General features: G+C 44.9%; 1 protein-coding gene across 1 annotated transcript in view; it reads right to left on the bottom strand.

Annotated features, from left to right (window-relative positions):
- Positions 1-6,160: 6,160 nt before the first annotated feature.
- The window catches only part of LOC147111753 (interleukin-1 receptor type 1-like), a 127,640-nt gene continuing 115,628 nt past the window's right edge, over positions 6,161-18,172 (bottom strand). The window contains 1 exon segment of the mRNA XM_085998294.1: positions 6,161-7,096. Coding sequence (XP_085854420.1) covers positions 6,720-7,096 — 377 coding nt within the window. The 3' untranslated portion in view covers positions 6,161-6,719.

Below are 18,172 nucleotides of genomic sequence, written 5' to 3'. Positions count from 1 at the left end.
TTTCACCAGCTGGCCAAGCTGGTGACAGGTACTGCGCTAATCCTTCCTGAGTGTCAGGCTGGAGCTCCAGCGGCGGGCTCTACAGCTGAGACAGGCAGCGAAATCAGAGGCAAGCAATAACGGACTGGGAGGGTGCACTCGAGAGACGGCCGGCGCGGCAAGCAGGTCAGCGTTTAGACCTCCGTCGGGAACGAGTCTCCAACAGTGAATAAACGGAAACCACAGTAAAACAGCGTTGTTATCAGTAGCAGCGGCGGGAAAGCGCGGGAAGCGCCATATCGTTGCTACAGAGAGAAGAAAAAAAAAAGCGCGGGAAGCGCCATATCTTTTCTGAAATGCCTAAATCTGGTAATATTGAGGCTTTTGATGGCGAAATAGAAGATTGGACCACATATGTGGAAAGAGTAGAGGTTTATTGCACTGCAAATGGAATAACAGATGAAAAAAAAGCTTCAGTACTTCTGAACTTAATGGGCGCGAAGACATACGGGCTGTTACGAAATTTAATCACTCCAGCCAAACCAAAGGACAAGACTTTTAAAGAAATTATTGATACCCTGCAGGAGCATTTAAACCCAACACCGCTGCTGATAGCGGAACGATTCAAGTTCTTCAAGAGAAATCAACACAAAAATGAAAGTAACACTGATTACCTAACCGAATTAAGAAAGCTATCAAAGTACTGCCAATTCAGAGCAGGACTATCGGATTATCTTCGAGACAAATTTGTTTGCGGTCTCTTAAGTGAAGGAACACAAAAAAGACTGCTTTCTGAAAAAGATTTAACATTGGACAAAGCTTTCAGTATGGCTGTATCATACGAAGCAGCAGCAAAAGGAGCTGCAGAGATACAACAAGAGACACAGGACTTCGGCACCCATAAAATGACACAGGAGTTCGAAAGATGTTATCGCTGCGGCAGATCCACCCATAACCAGAGGGACTGCTGGTTCAAGGGCAAAGCATGCAGGCAATGTGGTAAGATTGGACACATTGCACGGGTATGCCAATCTGGACAAAATAAATCCACTGACAGGAAACAAAAAATCAATAAAGAAAAGTACAGGAAGGTACAAATGATGACGGACAATAGCTCCGAAGACCAGAATAGCAATAGCGACTCCGGAAACAAGAGACTAAGCTGTCTCAAATTACATAATGTACTTGCCAAAGAGGATTACCAAACCATTTGGGCTACCCTCACAATAGCAGGGTCCCCAGTTAAAATGGAGCTAGATACAGGATCAGCTCTAACCGTAATAAATCGACGAGATTACGAGAGGCTATTTTCGCATATACCTCTAAAAGACACATCCATTATCTTAAAAACATATACGGGGCAGAAAGTCTACCCCAAAGGAAAAATAAGGGTGCCTGTGGTATACAACGGCAAAGAAATACAAAAGTTGTATTTATACATTCTACAAGATGGTGGTCCACCGTTGTTGGGACGTGAATGGATAAGGAAAATACATTTAGACTGGCACTCCATTCAGGCACTGACGGTGACCAGTAAGGAAAAAAACAATGATGACATCATACCTGAACGATTAAAAGACATCTTGGCCAACGCCAAAGAAGTGTTTCAAGAGAAACTAGGAACCTTGAAAGGCATCACCGCCTCAATAAAGGTGGAAGATACAGCAATTCCAAAATTTTTTAAGGCAAGACCGGTGCCATACGCAATACGTCCGGCAGTCGAGGCAGAGCTGGACAATTTGGAAAAGGCAGGCGTATTATCCAAAATAGATTGGAGCGAATGGGCAACACCCATCGTTCCAGTCATGAAAAAAACATTGAAAAATAACTCTGAGGAACAGAAAAAAATTCGCATCTGTGGGGACTTTAAGGTGACTGTAAACCCGGTCCTTCACATGGTACAGTATCCTCTTCCGAGGATAGAAGATATTTTCGCCTCACTATCCGGAGGGAAATGTTTCACAAAAATTGACTTGGCACAGGCATATCTACAGATGGAGGTTGAGGAGACCTCTAAAAAGTATCTCACAATAAACACACACAAAGGCCTGTACCAGTACAATCGACTGGTTTTTGGAATAGCATCAGCTCCAGCTATCTGGCAAAGAGCTATGGAGCAAGTCCTGCAAGGGATTCCGGGGACTCAATGCTACCTAGACGACATCCTTATAACAGGAGAAAACGACAACGAGCACCTTGCCAATTTGGAGCAGGTGCTCACTAGGCTGAAAGAACGGGGCCTACGAGCAAATCGCCCCAAGTGCGAATTTTTCCAAAATCAGATATCATATTGTGGCCACATAATTAATAAGGAAGGGTTGCATAAGTCACCTGAAAAAATTGAAGCAGTTATAAAAGCCCCAGCACCTGAAAATATTTCACAATTAAGGTCATTCCTGGGATTAATAAATTACTATCATAAATTTTTACCGAACTTATCAACTATTCTACACCCTCTTAATGATCTTCTACAGACAGGAGTGATTTGGAAATGGAACGAAGACTGTAAACGTGCCTTCCATAAATGTAAAGACTTAATCACATCCGAGAAAGTTTTGGCACATTACAACCCATTACTACCAATCAGACTGGCGTGCGATGCATCCCCTTACGGCATAGGAGCGGTATTGTCCCATAGATTCCCTGATGGCTCGGAACGGCCGATAGCTTTTGCGTCACGCTCATTGAACTCAGCTGAGCGTAACTATGCCCAGATAGACAGGGAAGCACTCAGCCTGGTATGGGGAGTGAAGAAATTCAACCATTACCTACACGGACAAAAATTTACCTTGCTGACTGACCATCAACCCCTCATCTCCATATTCAACCCTAAAAAAGGCGTCCCCATTATGACGGCACAAAGACTACAGAGGTGGTCCCTTTTTCTAGGGGCACACCAATACAACATTGAATACAAAGGGTCAAAACAGCATGGGAATGCTGACGGTTTATCGCGCCTACCATTGCCAACGATAGAAGAGGCACCTACAGTAGACCCAGTAGAGATATTCCACTCTACCATAGTGGAATGTCTACCGGTGACAAATTCTGCCATTGAAAGGGAGACAAGAAATGACCCTACTCCCTCACGGGTCTACGATTTAACAGTGAAGGGATGGCCAGCACATGGCGAACCACTGTTGCCAGCATTCTCGCAAAGAAGAGAACAGCTGTCAGTGTGCCGAGGAACCTTGATGTGTGGATCCAGAGTGGTGATTCCACCCAAACTCCAGGATAAAGTGCTAAAGGAGCTTCACGAGGGGCATCTGGGTGGAGTGAAAATGAAGAACCTAGCTAGGGCGTTTGTATGGTGGCCAGGTATCGATGGAGACATCGAAGACATGACCAAGAACTGCCTAGGATGCCAGAAAGTCCAAAATGCTCCGCCACAGGCCCCTCTACATCCATGGGAGTGGCCCTCATCTCCCTGGCAAAGGGTGCACATTGACTTTGCTGGTCCATTTATGGACTCAATGTTCTTAATCGCAGTTGATGCACACTCCAAGTGGCCGGAGGTAATAAAGATGTCCTCCACCACCACGGAAAAAAACATCACAGTATTAAGGACCATATTTGCCAGGAATGGGCTGCCGGAACAAATATGTTCTGATAATGGACCACAATTTGTGTCCGAAGAATTCAGAAAGCTCTTAAAGAACAATGGGGTAAAGCACTACACGTCCGCCCCATACCATCCTGCCACCAATGGATTGGCTGAAAGGTTTGTCCAGACCTTCAAGAAAGCCATCAAGGCCATGGGTAATGAAGACATAAAACTTCAGCACAAGGTGGATAACTTCTTATTTGCATATAGGAATGCAACGCATATGGTTACTAACCAAACTCCCGCCATGATGTTCTACAATAGAAACCTAAGATGCCGGCTGGATTTGGTCAAACCCAACATCCGAAGGGACGTGGAGAACCGGCAGTTCCAGGGCATGAATGAAAGGCCAACTAGGGCCTTCCAGATAGGCCAACCGGTTTTGGCCCAGGACTACCGTACCGAGAAATGGCAGCCTGGAACTATATGCACACGATTAGGACCACTGATGTATACCGTGGATATCGGAGACAGCATAATAAGGCGCCATGCTGACCAAATCATCAAGTCATCCGAAAAGGGACAACCTACACCACCACTCTATACATCTAACGATGAAGTAGAGATACCCATATCTACCTCCGATCCGGTGATACTGGAGCCCGATAAACCCGACACTGGCCTTCAAGCCGAATCAGCCTTGCCAGAAGAACCTACTACACCACCAGAAACTACTACACCCCCGAGGCGCTATCCGGACCGAGTCAGGAAGCCTCCTGAGAGACTAACTTATAATTAATTAATACAGCAATGTATATTATTTTGCATATAACATGTAATTAATAATTACTTAAAATATGATGTACTAGTTAACTAGAAGGGGAGGAATTGTGGTGTATGTGCCTTTAAGAGCAATTATGGTGTATGTGCCTTTAAGAGCCCCAGGTGTGCGTAATGCCGGTAATTGCCACTTGGGCTATATAAGCCTGTGTATTGTGTATATCCTTTAGAAAACCCCACCCCCCAGACTTGCTTAGTAAATACCTATGAACCAATTCCTGTCTTCAGTGTCTTTATCTACACACGGACACTACACTCACCAATATGGTGGCTTGCACTAATGTGCGCACATGCTGCAGACACCATTATGGTCCTCTAAGGGGACATGTAGTGGCCAAAAAATGGGCGCTATGAATCCAAATTTTGTGCTCTGCGTGTCTCAGTAAGGATTCTTCAATTTGATTGGTTGAGGAGACACACCGTTGCTTGCCCTGTTCACACAGGTCCCAGATCCCCTGCTTTGACTGTCTGATAACTGCAAATCACAGTGTAAAAGCCCACAGAAATTCTGTGGGCAAGAGTAAGCGTAATAAATGTCAGTGCCATTCATTCGCTGGTGACCGGACCATAGTTATACTGTTTACTTATGCTCTTGACCACTTTTTGAAAGATGGTTTTGAAATCTACTATCTACTATTTTGACATTATTCCCTCAATTCCTAAATCCAGTGCATTTATGTATACAGTAAAGAACAGTGGCCCCAACCCAGGCACCTATGGAACACCATTCACATCTTTCCAGCCTGACAAGCTGTCTTTAATCCTAACCTTTGATTTCTGCCCTCCAACCATTGTTCTAATCACATGGCCACATTGCCCTTAATTCCATGCACCATTATCATTGCCAAAATTCTGTTAGTGGTACCTTAGCAATTTTTAAAAATATATTCATATAAACCACATCCACTGCATTTCCTTTATTTGTCCTCTCTGTTATTTCTTTAACGAATTTCACACAGTTGATCAAGCACCACCTGCCCTTTAGAAATCCATGCTGACTGCTCTGATTACTTCATGTTTCTCCAAGTGTTTAGTAATTTCCTCTCATATTATAAACCCTGGAGGTAGGTTTTACAAGGACGCATTGATGGTGAGGAACCTTATGCCCCGCCAGTGCATATCGGACATTCATGGCTGGGGTGTCTGCAATTTTCCAATATGCATTGTGCAAGGTTCCTCGCTGGCAGGGTTTCCTCAGAAAATTTAGATTTAGTAGTTTACCAACAACTGAAGTAAGATTATCTGGCCTGTAATGTCCTGGCTTAATCTTGTCTTTTTTTTTTGAAGAGATATGACAGATCTGCCAACCTCTAGCCCTCTAGCACAATTTTATTTCCCAGAATTTGAAAAATTTTAGTCAGAGACTTCTTTATCTCATCTGACCTCATTCTTCTTGGCTTCCTCAGTTGTAAACCATCAGATCCTTGTGATTTGTCTACCTTATGTTTGTATCACTTCACTTTGAATAATAACTTCTGCTAATTGTTCTACACCTACCACTGGTGGCTCTGTTATTCCTTTAAAGCATTTCATAGAGTTGATCACGCACCACCTGCCCTTTAGAAATCCTGCTGACACCTCCCTCCACACCTCTGACAACCGAAGCAACATACTTATTTAGTATTTCTACTACTCTCTCTTCCTCCATAAACTCATAACATTTACACAAAATGGACTCAATTCTGTGTGTCAATCCAAAACTGTGAAAACAGTCAACTGACTTCTTATATCATACAGGTAGACATTACAGAGGAAGACTCTCCAACAGCACCTTTTCAAAAATTAGTCACCAAGAACTTTGATTAAATTTCACATAATTTTATTTTAAACAGCAAGAACCTATGAGTACAGCAAGAGAACAGGCTTGAAGGATAAGAACGCAAACAAATATAGGGCAAATTTTTGAATACAGGCACCTGGCACAGAGCGCCGGTAACCTTTATCAGGACATTGTATGCACCTAGCCCATAGTTTTGTGTCCATTAATTTTACTAGATTGGAAAATAATGGGCTGGGTGCACATGATTTTCCAATATGTGCCTCTAGCGGGCAAGTCTACCCACCAGGAGTCCGCCAGCAGAAAATTTACCTGTACATGTATAACAGTAATAAATCTCTAAAAAAGACTGTATTTAAAAATAAACAAGTGTAAAAAATAAACACCACAAAAAAATTGTATAAATTGCTATTTCTAAAGCAGGAAAAAAATCAATCTTAGCTTTTACACTTACTTGTAATTTGGAAATCTTTATGTGACATTATCATCTATTTTCCAGCACAGCAGACGTCTATTATGTCAATGAGGGCAGTACAAAACAGGGATTTAGCTTTTCTCTTTACTTAGTATTTTTTTGTATCACACAGCTCCAGTTTCATTTTGTCAATCCTGTACTGTCGATGTTGAAGACTTGCTTCTCACTGGCATTTTATATCTCACTTGTTTCCAAAATCTTGAGCAAGATCTCTCTAGTTTGTTTCTTTTATCTGGTTTCCATTTAATAGTGCCTTTTTTTTGAATGACATGTCTTATGGATTCTGGAATGTCATTCAAGCAATCAAATTTCTCCAACTCAATGAGAATTACTTTAATTTCATTCCGGATTAAAGCCTCAAATAATCCAACTTGACATTCAAATCCAGAGTATGCCTGGTCATCAGCTGAAGACTTCCGAGCCAAAATGATGATCAACCTTCTGCTGTTCCTTATGTTTGTTTCAATAACTTCAACTGCAGCTGTAAATATAAACCATGCATCAAACGTACTAAAAATGTATCTATTCTTTTTAACATCAATTCTGTGAAGGGTTATTTAGTGTATACTAAAACTATTGGGGGAGAAATTGGTTCCTGTCATGCCTGTTTTTTGGTGCAAAATTCACATGGGCAGGGGGGCAATTTCCAGATGCAGTCTCCCATGCCCGATCCCCACCGGAAGTGCGCCGACACCCAAGTGCCCAGGGCGTCCACCTAAAACAGGCATTAGGCTAATCAGGGACCTAATGCTTGTTTCAGTACCACAATGCGAAATACGCCAAACACTGGATGGTGCTCCACTCAGTTTTTCCAGATCTACCGTGGCCTAACCAGTGGTTCTCAAAGTGACCACTGGAGGCTGCTGAAAAGAGGTAAGTTTTTATTTTTTAAGTAACTTTAATGCGGAGCCAGGAGGAGCTGGAGTGCTCTACCTGTCTCCACAGCAATACTGCAGGCTGCTGCCTGCCCATGCTCGTTCCCCCCTCCAGTTTGCCCGATTGGCATCTGCAGCTTGCCGGTATTATCGAATTGAGGCCTGAGGTCCAATTTGGTGCAGGTCTCAGGCCTCCATCTTTGGGCCTCCATTTCCAGACATACTGCTCATTTCATGCTAGTTCCCAGCGCAAAACCAATTTTTCCCTAATCTTTATTTTCTTCTTAGGAATTAAATTTGATTGAAATCTCTAACTTATTCAACTTTAAAAAAAATGAACAACAAAGTGTTGCCATTGTATAATGTTTTGTTGTATCATCAATTCACTTATTTTTTCTAAATGTATGCAATACTTAGACTCAGTATTCATTTTAACATTTTGAGCAATGGATATACTGACTCACAGATAATTTTGCAAAGCTGGCAAGTTGTGGGTCATAAATTAAAAAAGAAGAAAAAAGAACTAAGTGGCTTGTAATGCAATCCTTGATACTAGTGATACTAATCCATATTGGGCACAGACAACCTGCATTATTGGGCACAGAGGCCTTATTTGCAACCATTGCACATAGCATTCTGTAATTTGGTGGGTAACACTTGGAATTTTGAGGCCCTGCTCATTGAGACCCCAAAAAATGTGTTAATGAGCTGACGGCCTCATAATGTGGCCTCTGCATTTGGAGAAGATTGTGGTTGCTCAGCAATGTATAAAAGATAAAATGGATGCTGGATGGTAAGCCTGATAGTTAGCTATGTTGGATCCTCTTTCTTAAAGGGGAGCCTCCTTTGCATGTATAGCAAATAAACGCATGGGATAGAGGAGCAAAGGGATCTAGGCGTGTTAGATCCGTGTATCTTGTTGTTGTGTCCTTCAATAACCAGACAAGAGACTGCAGGAAACGATCAACAGGTGTTTACTGAATGAGGGTTACTCTAGAACTAACTATACAGATCCCTACTCAGGGTTTATATACAGGTGTGGTCACTGCCGGTACTACAGTATACAGGAGCTGTAGAAAGTAGTTCCCCCCTTAAAGGTACATACATTACAATTCCTCCCCTTTTAGATTAACAGTACCATAACACTCATTTAACAATTAAATATCAAATTAATTACAATTAACACTTTTAACATGCAACATTAACTGAAAATAGTCTATTTATAAATTCAGTCTTTGGGGAGGCTTCCTGATCCTTTCTGGATAGCGCCTTTCCCGAGTGTCTTGCTCTTGGTGCGGAGGCGATTCTGGCCCCCTGTCGTCGGTTGGTTCATCAGCTTCCGATGCTACTGTTTCTGGGGTAGATGCTACCTGCACGTCGGGATCATCACCAGGTACGTATGGGCGAGACATGGGGTTGACTCGTTCCTGTGACTCTAGGATCTGGTCAACATGGCGTCTCACAATGTTCTCCCCAACATCCACTGTGTACATTAGTGGCCCCTACCGTGTGCATATCGTTCCTGGTTGCCATTTCTCTGTTCGGTAGTCGTGGGCCAAGACTGGTTGCCCTACATTGAAGCTCCTTGTCGGCTTCTCATTGATGTGCTGGAATTGCTTATTCTCAACATCTCTTCGTACATTTGGTCTGAGCAAATCCAGACGAGATCTCAACCTTCGGTTAAAGAACATCATGGCCGGGGTCTGGTTGGTGACTGCATGTGTCGCATTTCTGTAGGCTAACAGGAAATTGTCCACCTTATGCTGCAGTGGAATGTCGTCATCGCACATGGCCTTTACTGCTTTTTTAAAGGTTTGTACGAATCTCTCAGCCAATCCATTTGTGGCTGGATGATACGGGGCGGATGTGTAATGCCTTACCCCATTCCTTTTCATAAATCTTCAAAACTCTTCGGACACAAACTGTGGTCCGTTATCAGAGCAAATCTGCTCTGGCAAGCCGTTCCTGGCAAAAATGGTCCGTAGGACTGCAATAGTTTTCTCCGTGGTGGTGGAGGACATTTTGATGACCTCAGGCCATTTCGAGTGTGCATCCACGGCTATTAAAAACATTGAGTCCATGAATGGACCAGCAAAATCAATATGCACCCGTTGCCATGGAGATGAGGGCCACTCCCATGGGTGTAGAGGGGCATGTGGTGGTGTATTTTGGACCTTCTGGCATCCTGAGCAGCTCTTTGTCAGGTCCTCGATTTGCTGATTGATCCCCGGCCACCACACATAAGCCCTAGCAAGGCTTTTCATTTTCACCCCTCCCAGATGACCTTCGTGAAGCTCATTGAGCACTCTCTCCCTTAACTTGGGTGGAATTACCACTCGGGACCCACACATCAAGGTCCCCTGGCATACTGACAGCTGTTCTCTTCTGGATGAGAATGCTGGCAACAGTGAGTCGCCATGTGCTGGCCATCCCTTCACCGTCAAATCATATACCCGAGACAGTGTCGGGTCATTTCGGGTCTCCTTCTCTATACCAGCGTTAGTTACTGGCAAGCATTCAATTATAGTCGAATGAAATATTTTGACAGGATCCACTACTGGTGCTTCCTCCGCAGTAGGCAGTGGCAGGCGTGACAGCCCATCAGCGTTTCCATGCTGTTTCGTGCCCTTATACTCGATTTCATATTGGTGCGCCCCTAGAAAAAGGGACCATCTTTGCAACCGTTGCGCAGTCATCGCCGGAACGCCCTTCTTTGGATTAAAGATGGAGACAAGTGGTTGGTGGTCAATCAGCAAGGTGAACTTCTGCCTGTGCAGATAGTGATTGAACTTTTTCACTCCCCACACTAGGCTGAGGGCCTCCCTGTCAATCTGGGCGTAGTTACGCTCGGCTGAGGTTAGTGACCGAGACGCAAAGGCTACTGGCCTCTCTGAGCTGTCCGGGGATTTGTGCGACAGCACCGCTCCAATGCCATAGGGTGATGCATCACACGCCAACCGAATTGGTAGTGCTGGGTTGAAATGAGCCAACACCTCTTTTGATGTGATCAATTCTTTGCTCTTCTGGAAAGCTCGATTACATTCGTCATTCCACTTCCATGGTACCCCCGTTTGCAGTAGGGTGTTCAGTGGGTGTAGAACGGTAGACAAATTCGGCAAGAACTTATGGTAGTAGTTCACCAGCCCGAGGAACGACCTCAGTTGTGACACATTTTCCAGTGCTGGAGCCTTGACTACTGCCTCAATCTTTTCAGGGGACTTGTGTAACCCCTCTTTATCAATAACGTGGCCACAATACGAGATCTGCTTCTGGAAAAACTAGCATTTGTGGCGATTAGCTCGGAGCCCATATTCCTTCAATCTAGTGAGCACCTGCTCCAGGTTGGCGAGGTGATCACTGTCATTTTCGCCCGTGACCAGGATGTTGTCCAAATAACACTGGGTCCCTGGAATCCCTTGCAGGACTTGATCCATTGCCCTTTGCCAAATAGCCGGAGCTGATGCTACCCCGAACACCAGCCAGTTGTATTGGTAGAGACCTTTATGAGTGTTGATCATGAGGTACTGTTTCGAGGCTTCTTCTACCTCCATTTGCAGGTACGCCTGGGCCAGATCAATCTTAGTGAAGCGTTTCCCTCCAGATAGCGAGGCGAAGATATCTTCAATCCGCGGAAGCGGATATTGTACAGTGTGAAGGACTGGGTTCACTGTCACCTTAAAGTCCCCACAGGTGCAAACCACCTTTGGTTCCCCAGGCGTACTACTCAACGACCTCTTCATTACAGGAACAATGGGTGTAGCCCACTCGCTGCAGTCCACTTTGGACAGCACTCCTGAACGTTCCAAACCTTCCAGCTCTGCTTCGACGGCTGGGCGGATCGCATAAGGTACCGGTCTGGCCTTAAAAAACTTTGGGCTTGCATTTTCCTCTATTTTGATCGTCGCTGTTATGCCTTTTAGTGTTCCGAGTCCCTGCTGGAACACTTCTTGTGCGTCAGTTAGCATTTTTGACAGTCGTCCAGGTGTGACGTCGTCATCCTTTTTGGCATCTACAGTCAGTGCTTGTATGGAATGCCAATCTAGCTGTATCTTCCGGATCCATTCACGTCCTAGTAGTGGTGGTCTTCCATCTGGCAATACATATAGGTCCATTTTTGGTGTATCCTTGCCGTTATATATAACGTTCACCCTTATTTTTCCTTTGGGGTAGACTTTTTGCCCCGTGTACGTCTTCAAGACAATCTTTGTATCTCTCAAGGGTATATGTGAGAATAGCCGCTTGTAGTCCCTTCGGTTTATGATTGTTAGGGCTGATCCTGTGTCCAATTCCATTTTCACTTGGACTCCTGCTATCTTGAGCGTGACCCAGATAGTTTGGTGATCCTCCGTTTTGATCACATTATGTAGTTTCAGACAACCCAGCTCCTTGCTTCCGGAGTCTGTATCACTTTTCTGTTCGTCTGATCTACTCTCCGTCACCTTATGTACCTTCTTGTACTTCTCCTGTGGAGATTTCTTGCTGCTGGTTTTCTTTCCCGACCTGCAGACTCTTGCTATGTGTCCTACTTTTCCACACTGTCTGCACACTTTGTCCTTGAACCAGCAATCCTTATGGTCGTGTGTTGCTCTGCCGCAGCGATAGCACTTCACTGTTCCGTATGACATTTCATTTGTGCCATATTCTTGCGGTCTCCGTTATATCTCTGCCGTGCCCCGTGCTGCTGCTTCATAGGATACTGCCATGCTGAAAGCCTTGTCCAGCGTAAGATCCTTTTCTGATAGAAGCTGTTTCTGGGTTCCTTTACTTTGAAGCCCACACACAAACTTGTCCCTTAAAGTATCTGCTAGTCCCGTTCCAAACTGGCAGTGTTTTGATAGCTTGCGCAGTTCTGTTAAATACTCAGCATTACTTTCATCTTTATGCTGGTTCCTTTTGTGAAACTTAAATCTTTCTGCTATCAGCAGCGGTGTGGGGTTTAAGTGGTCCTGTAGGATTGACACTATGTTTTCAAAATCCTTTTCTACTGGCTTCTCTGGGGTTACTAGGTTTTGTAGTAAGCCATACGTTTTGCACCCATTGAATTCAACAATACCAGCACTTTCTTGTCATCTGGCACTTCATTCGCCTTGCAGTATACTTCTATGCGTTCGACATATGTCGTCCAATCTTCGACTTCATTGTCGAACGCTGTGATACTGCCACTCTTCGGCATTTTTGGGTGTGGTTAGACTGGCTTAAAATGGCATCTCCCGCGCTTTCCTTTCTTCCCCACTGCGGCTTAAAATGGCGTCTCCCATGCTTTCCTTTCTTCCCCGCTGACGCTGCTCGGCCCTTGAACACCAGCTGCACTCTGCGCATTTTCCTGCGCGCTTCTCTCCCTCATTGACGCTGCTCGGACCTTGAACACCGGCTGCACTCTGCTCTCTCTCGCCTCTCTCCCCCGTCGACGCTGCTCGGCCTTTTTCTGTGCCGTCGGTCGGCTCCAGCCGCCGCTGTCCGGGAAGGGTCTGCACAGTACCTGTTGCCAGCCCGTATCGCTGGACCACCGTGACTGGAAAGCCAAGCCTGGCTCTCGACAGCCTCCCCTGCGATGCTCAAATCTCCGCTGGATGACTGGGGGGTTTCCCGTGGTCGACGCCCGTGCTTCTGGACTCGGCCTTCATCCACTGTTCTCCAGGAGCGAATCCCTGGGAGGTGATGCAGAGTTGCAGGTAGGTTTGAATCTGCTCGTCACCAATGTTAGATCCGTGTATCTTGTTGTTGTGTCCTTCAATAACCAGACAAGAGACTGCAGGGAACGATCAACAGGTGTTTACTGAATGACGGTTACTCTAGAACTAACTGTACAGATCCCAATCAGGGTTTATATACAGGTGTGGTCACTGCCGGTACTACAGTATACAGGAGCTGTAAAAAGTAGTTCTCCCCTTAAAGGTACATACACTACAAGGAGTACAAATACACAAATCACCAGAAGTAGCAGCGCAGGTTAATAAAGCCATAAAAAAGCAAACCAAGCACTGTGGTTCATTTCTAGAGGGATAGAACTGAAAAGCAGAGAAGTTATGTTAACCTTGTATAGAACCTTGGTTCGACCATACTTGGGAATACTGTGCACAGTTCTGGTCTCCATATTATACAAAGGATATAGAGGCATTGTGAAAGGTGCAAAAAAGATTCCCAAGGATGATACCAGAACTGAGAGGATATACTTATCAGGAAAGGCTGAACAGGCTGAGGGTCTTTTCTAGAGAAAAGAGAAGGCTGAGAGGTGACGTGAATGAGGTCTTTAAGATAATGAAACAGTTTCAAACTTGGCATCAAATTTTTTGTCTTATAATACTCGTGAAGTGCCTTGGGACGTTTTACTGTGTTAAAGGCGCTATATAAATACAAGTTGTTGTCGTTGGTTTGATAGGGTAGATGTAGAGAAAATGTTTCTACTTGTGGGGGTGTCCAAAACTAGAGATCATAAACATAAGATAGTCACTAATAAATCCAATAGGGAATTCAGGAGAAACTTCTTTACCCAAAGAGTGGCAAGAATGTGGAATGCGCTACCACAAGGTGTAGTTGATGCAGATAGCATACATGCATTTAAGGGGAAGCTAGATAAGCACATGAGGGAGAAAGAATTTTAAAAAATGCTAATAGGGTTAGATGAAGAGGGATGGGAGGAGGCTCATATGGAGCATAAATGCCGGCATAGACAAGTTGAGCCAAATGGGCTGTTCTGTGCTGTAGACGCTTTGTAACTCTATGTAACTCTACTTTGCCCCACAATTTGTCTGTTTCTTTGCTGGATTTTTTGCTTTCACTGATGAAGCAATACTTACTTTCTAAAGCTGTGCCCTCTGTGGGTGTTTGCCAATTGTATCGAGCTTACATAGCAGCTGTGGATATCCTACTGGACATATCTCTGTATCTGCAGGTTCTTGAGGAGGGAGAAGTTGAGCAGAGGAGGCAGACAAGGCAAGAGCATTTACATCTTAGGTGTTCAAAAAGGAACCACCCATATGTTATCAGCATGTAAGCAGGTCAAGGCATTCCTACCTGGAAATGTCTGAGGAGATCAGCATGCTGAGATTACAATTTAGCAGAGAGGCTGTGACAGAACTGTGCAATCTCCTACAGCCAGATCTTGAACTAATTGTCATGATATTTCCACAATAACAGTGGCTCTGTCTGTGGATGTCAAAATCACCACTGCCTTTAATTTTTATTCCATTGTGTCAGTCTAAACAACAGCAGGGGATATCATTCATTTTCCCAACCTGCAGTGTACAGTTACATCATGTAGATGCCACATGTATTTTTTTCTGGGTTAGGGATTTCAGTTCTTTCTCCATGAGCAACTGTTGAGGCACAAAGGCTATCCATTGGAATACTGACTCATCACCCCTTTGAGGCACAGAGGGTACTTGACCTGAAGAGAGATGCAATAAGTGGGGAAAGTACTAAGTGAAGTGCATACATTACAAGGAGTACAAATACACAAATCACCAGAAGTAGCAGCGCAGGTTAATAAAGCCATAAAAAAGCAAACCAAGCACTGTGGTTCATTTCTAGAGGGATAGAACTGAAAAGCAGAGAAGTTATGTTAACTTTGTATAGAACCTTGGTTCGACCATACTCAGGGCTCAGTGTTGGGACCAATATGGTTTCTAATATACATCAAATGACTTGGATTCTGAAACTCAAAGCAAATTGACTAAATTTGCAGATGATATCAAACTAGAAGGTGCAGTGGAATTTAAGGAGGCAGCTCAATAAGCTGGACAAAATATGGGAGTGGGCCAAAAAATGGCTGTTGAAAATTAATACAGACAAGTGTAAAATAGGAAATATACATACTTCACGAATAGTGCTGAAATAGTTAAGAATAATGTTTAAAGATATCTAGGAGCCTTATTAGACTCAATGCTCAACATGCCCTGCCAATGCAAAGCAGACATCAATACAGGCAATTAAATGTTGAACTATAGCCAAAACATTTGAATCCAGATCAGAGGAAGTTGTGATCAAACTGTACAGTGCTCTGTTCATACCACACCTTGAGTACTGTGTGCAGTTCTGGCTGTTTAGAACAAGGGAGACATTCAAGAGCTGGAGATGGTGCAGAGAAGATCTACAGGGCTGATCCTTAGGCCGCGATTTTATCATCGGTGTTGGGATGGTGGCGGGAGAGCTGGTTTCCAGGTTCCAGTCACGATCCTGGCTGCAGCCGCTCTGTCAAAGGGATTTTCCCTTGATTCGCCTTGTTAAGTCCGCCCTGCGGGCTTCCCAGCCAATTAACAGGAAGCGGGTCTGATGATGTCATTTGATGATGCGTCATCAGCCGGTTTCCTTAAAGGGACCATGGCCACATTGAGTTTGACAATTGTTCTGTCAGTGTTTGACAGCATTGAGGTGCTGCAAACACTGACAAGCTCTGCACAAAGGTGAATGCTTGCATCCAGGCTCTCAAATGACTCCCTCCATATACTTATGGAGGGAGTCACAGCAGGCAGGGAGGTTCTCTTCCCTTCCAAGGGCAGAAGAGACCTCCCCAAGACACCAGCGCAGCACATTGCACAGGAGGGCAAAAGCAGGGATGTCGTCAAGGGTTCCTGGCTACAGTGGCGCCAACCTTTCAATGATCTCAATGGATCACGAAACGTTACTGCAAAGCCACACTCAAACTCACCATGCTGATCCACTCAATACATCCCCATCACTCTGCCTTCCATACCCTTCTCCTGCACATCCTTACTCACACCAACTTAGCTTGCACCTCCACCCAACCTTCTCTATCTACTTTATCACCATCTCTAGCCACCCCTCACACTCACTCTCATCCTACTGTAAGCATACCAACTAACAACACACAAGGGTAGACACTTGAGCGGTTTAGCCAATGTTCATGTGAAGTTTCTGGTAATGTGTTGTCACACAGTGAAATCTATTTTTCCAGCACTGCCCTTTATTGGACAGATCTGAGCGCACCTTGAGAAGTGTCTTCCTGAATTTCAGTGAATGTTCAGACATAACTCTCCCCCCCACCCCCCCGACTATAGTGATGACTGAATGGAATGGCTTGGACATTAAAGGGATGCTTCACGGTGCTGGTGTGGGATGTTGTCGACCTGGTACATCATGTGGCAGCCAGGATTAACAGCATCAAGTGAAATAAATCTGGCCATGGTGATGCCATCGCTGGCGTCCCGGGCAGCAATGTTGTCAGGGGCTGATGCCCTTTGTCGTGTGCAGCATCAGGCGATGGCGGAGAAGGTTGGTGATGTTGTTGGTGATGATGGTGTGCCTCGTGATGTTGGTGTTGTGGCTGATCATGAAAGGAATCAGAGGACCAAGGTCTGATTTTTTTCAAGGGCACCGATGTTGCTGCAATAGATGGCAGCTGCAGGTGAGATGACAGAAGCGATCTGTCAGTGGTGAGAGAGGTTGTTCCAATGAGGTGGCACTGGATATGCAGTTGCCTCGAAACACTGGCAAGCTAAAGAAATCTCTATATGTCTTACAACTGCAGTAACCAACAGTTTCTGCGCTCTGAAACTGACCATCTGCAACATGGTATCCTTTATACCACTTCTGCAGCTGTCAGCTTATCAGATACATCAGAGCAGACTCAACTCATGACAGGGTGAGCTGGTGTATTCCCTGAGCAGCAGGTAACCCATGGGGGAGCACATAAAATGGGAAAGAAGCCTCAAAATAGTATTAAATTGGCTCTTAACAAGCCATTTAATGAGCTCAATTGTCTCCCCCGCTGCTTGGTGTTGGGTCAGTTCTCCGCTGACAGTTCTGTGAAGCTGTCAAACACTGACATTCTGTGTAGTTTGATGAGTTCTTGGGTTCAGGACTCATCAAACCTTTCTACTTTGCAGAAATCAGCTGGCTGTTGTATCAGAGGATGCAACAGTCAGTCTGTGATCTCTACAATGGAGATGTCGGGGACTCTGGCTCCACAGCGGCTGAAGGCTGAAGGTAGAAACAAAGGTAAGTTAACATTTTCTAACACTTTACACTCACCTCACATACTTACCACTCCACACTTGCACCCATCATTCACCTCTACATCGCACTTTCAGACCACTCTGACCCCCTACTCGCCTCCTACACCCTGGCGAGTTCCCCCAGGTCAGGAAGCCCGCACTTCAGGACGAAAAATGGGGATAATCCTATTTTCTGCCTGTTAACTACTTGTTAACAGGCAGTTAATAGGTTTTAATCCCTTCCCGCCTCCAAGGAGATGGAACCCGGGACGGGACAGCTACCCGCCTCCTGGCAAGAGGGCACGGAGGTGGGTCGGGGGCGGGTTTGCCACCCGCCCCCAAATTCTGCCACTTTCCTGGCAGTCCCGCCTCCATACCCGCCTCCTCGGGGTTGGTAAAATCCAGCCCCTTATGTTTTAGGAAGGAAGATTCAATTTGTTGGGCTTCTTTATCTCATGCAATTTAAATCAGTTTGCCATCATCTTAATCGGGCAGAGTAATGCTGTTTGTAGCTCTAGATCAATGTCTATAAGAACATAAGAAGTAGGAGCAGGAGTAGGCCATACGGCCCCTCGGGCCTGCTCCGCCATTCAATAGGATCATGGCTGATCCAAATCTAGACTCATGTCCACTTCCCTGCCCTCTCCCCGTAACCCCTAATTCCCTTATCTGCTAGGAAACTGTCTATCTCCATTTTAAATTTATTTAATGTTGCAGCTTCCACAGCTC

This window comes from Somniosus microcephalus, chromosome 10, assembly GCF_052327205.1.
Source record: "Somniosus microcephalus isolate GS21.2 chromosome 10, FLI_Smic_1.0, whole genome shotgun sequence".
Classification (NCBI taxonomy): Eukaryota; Metazoa; Chordata; class Chondrichthyes; order Squaliformes; family Somniosidae; genus Somniosus; species Somniosus microcephalus.
Note: the sequence above shows the minus strand (reverse complement) of the source record. Positions and strands in the feature narration are given on the sequence as shown.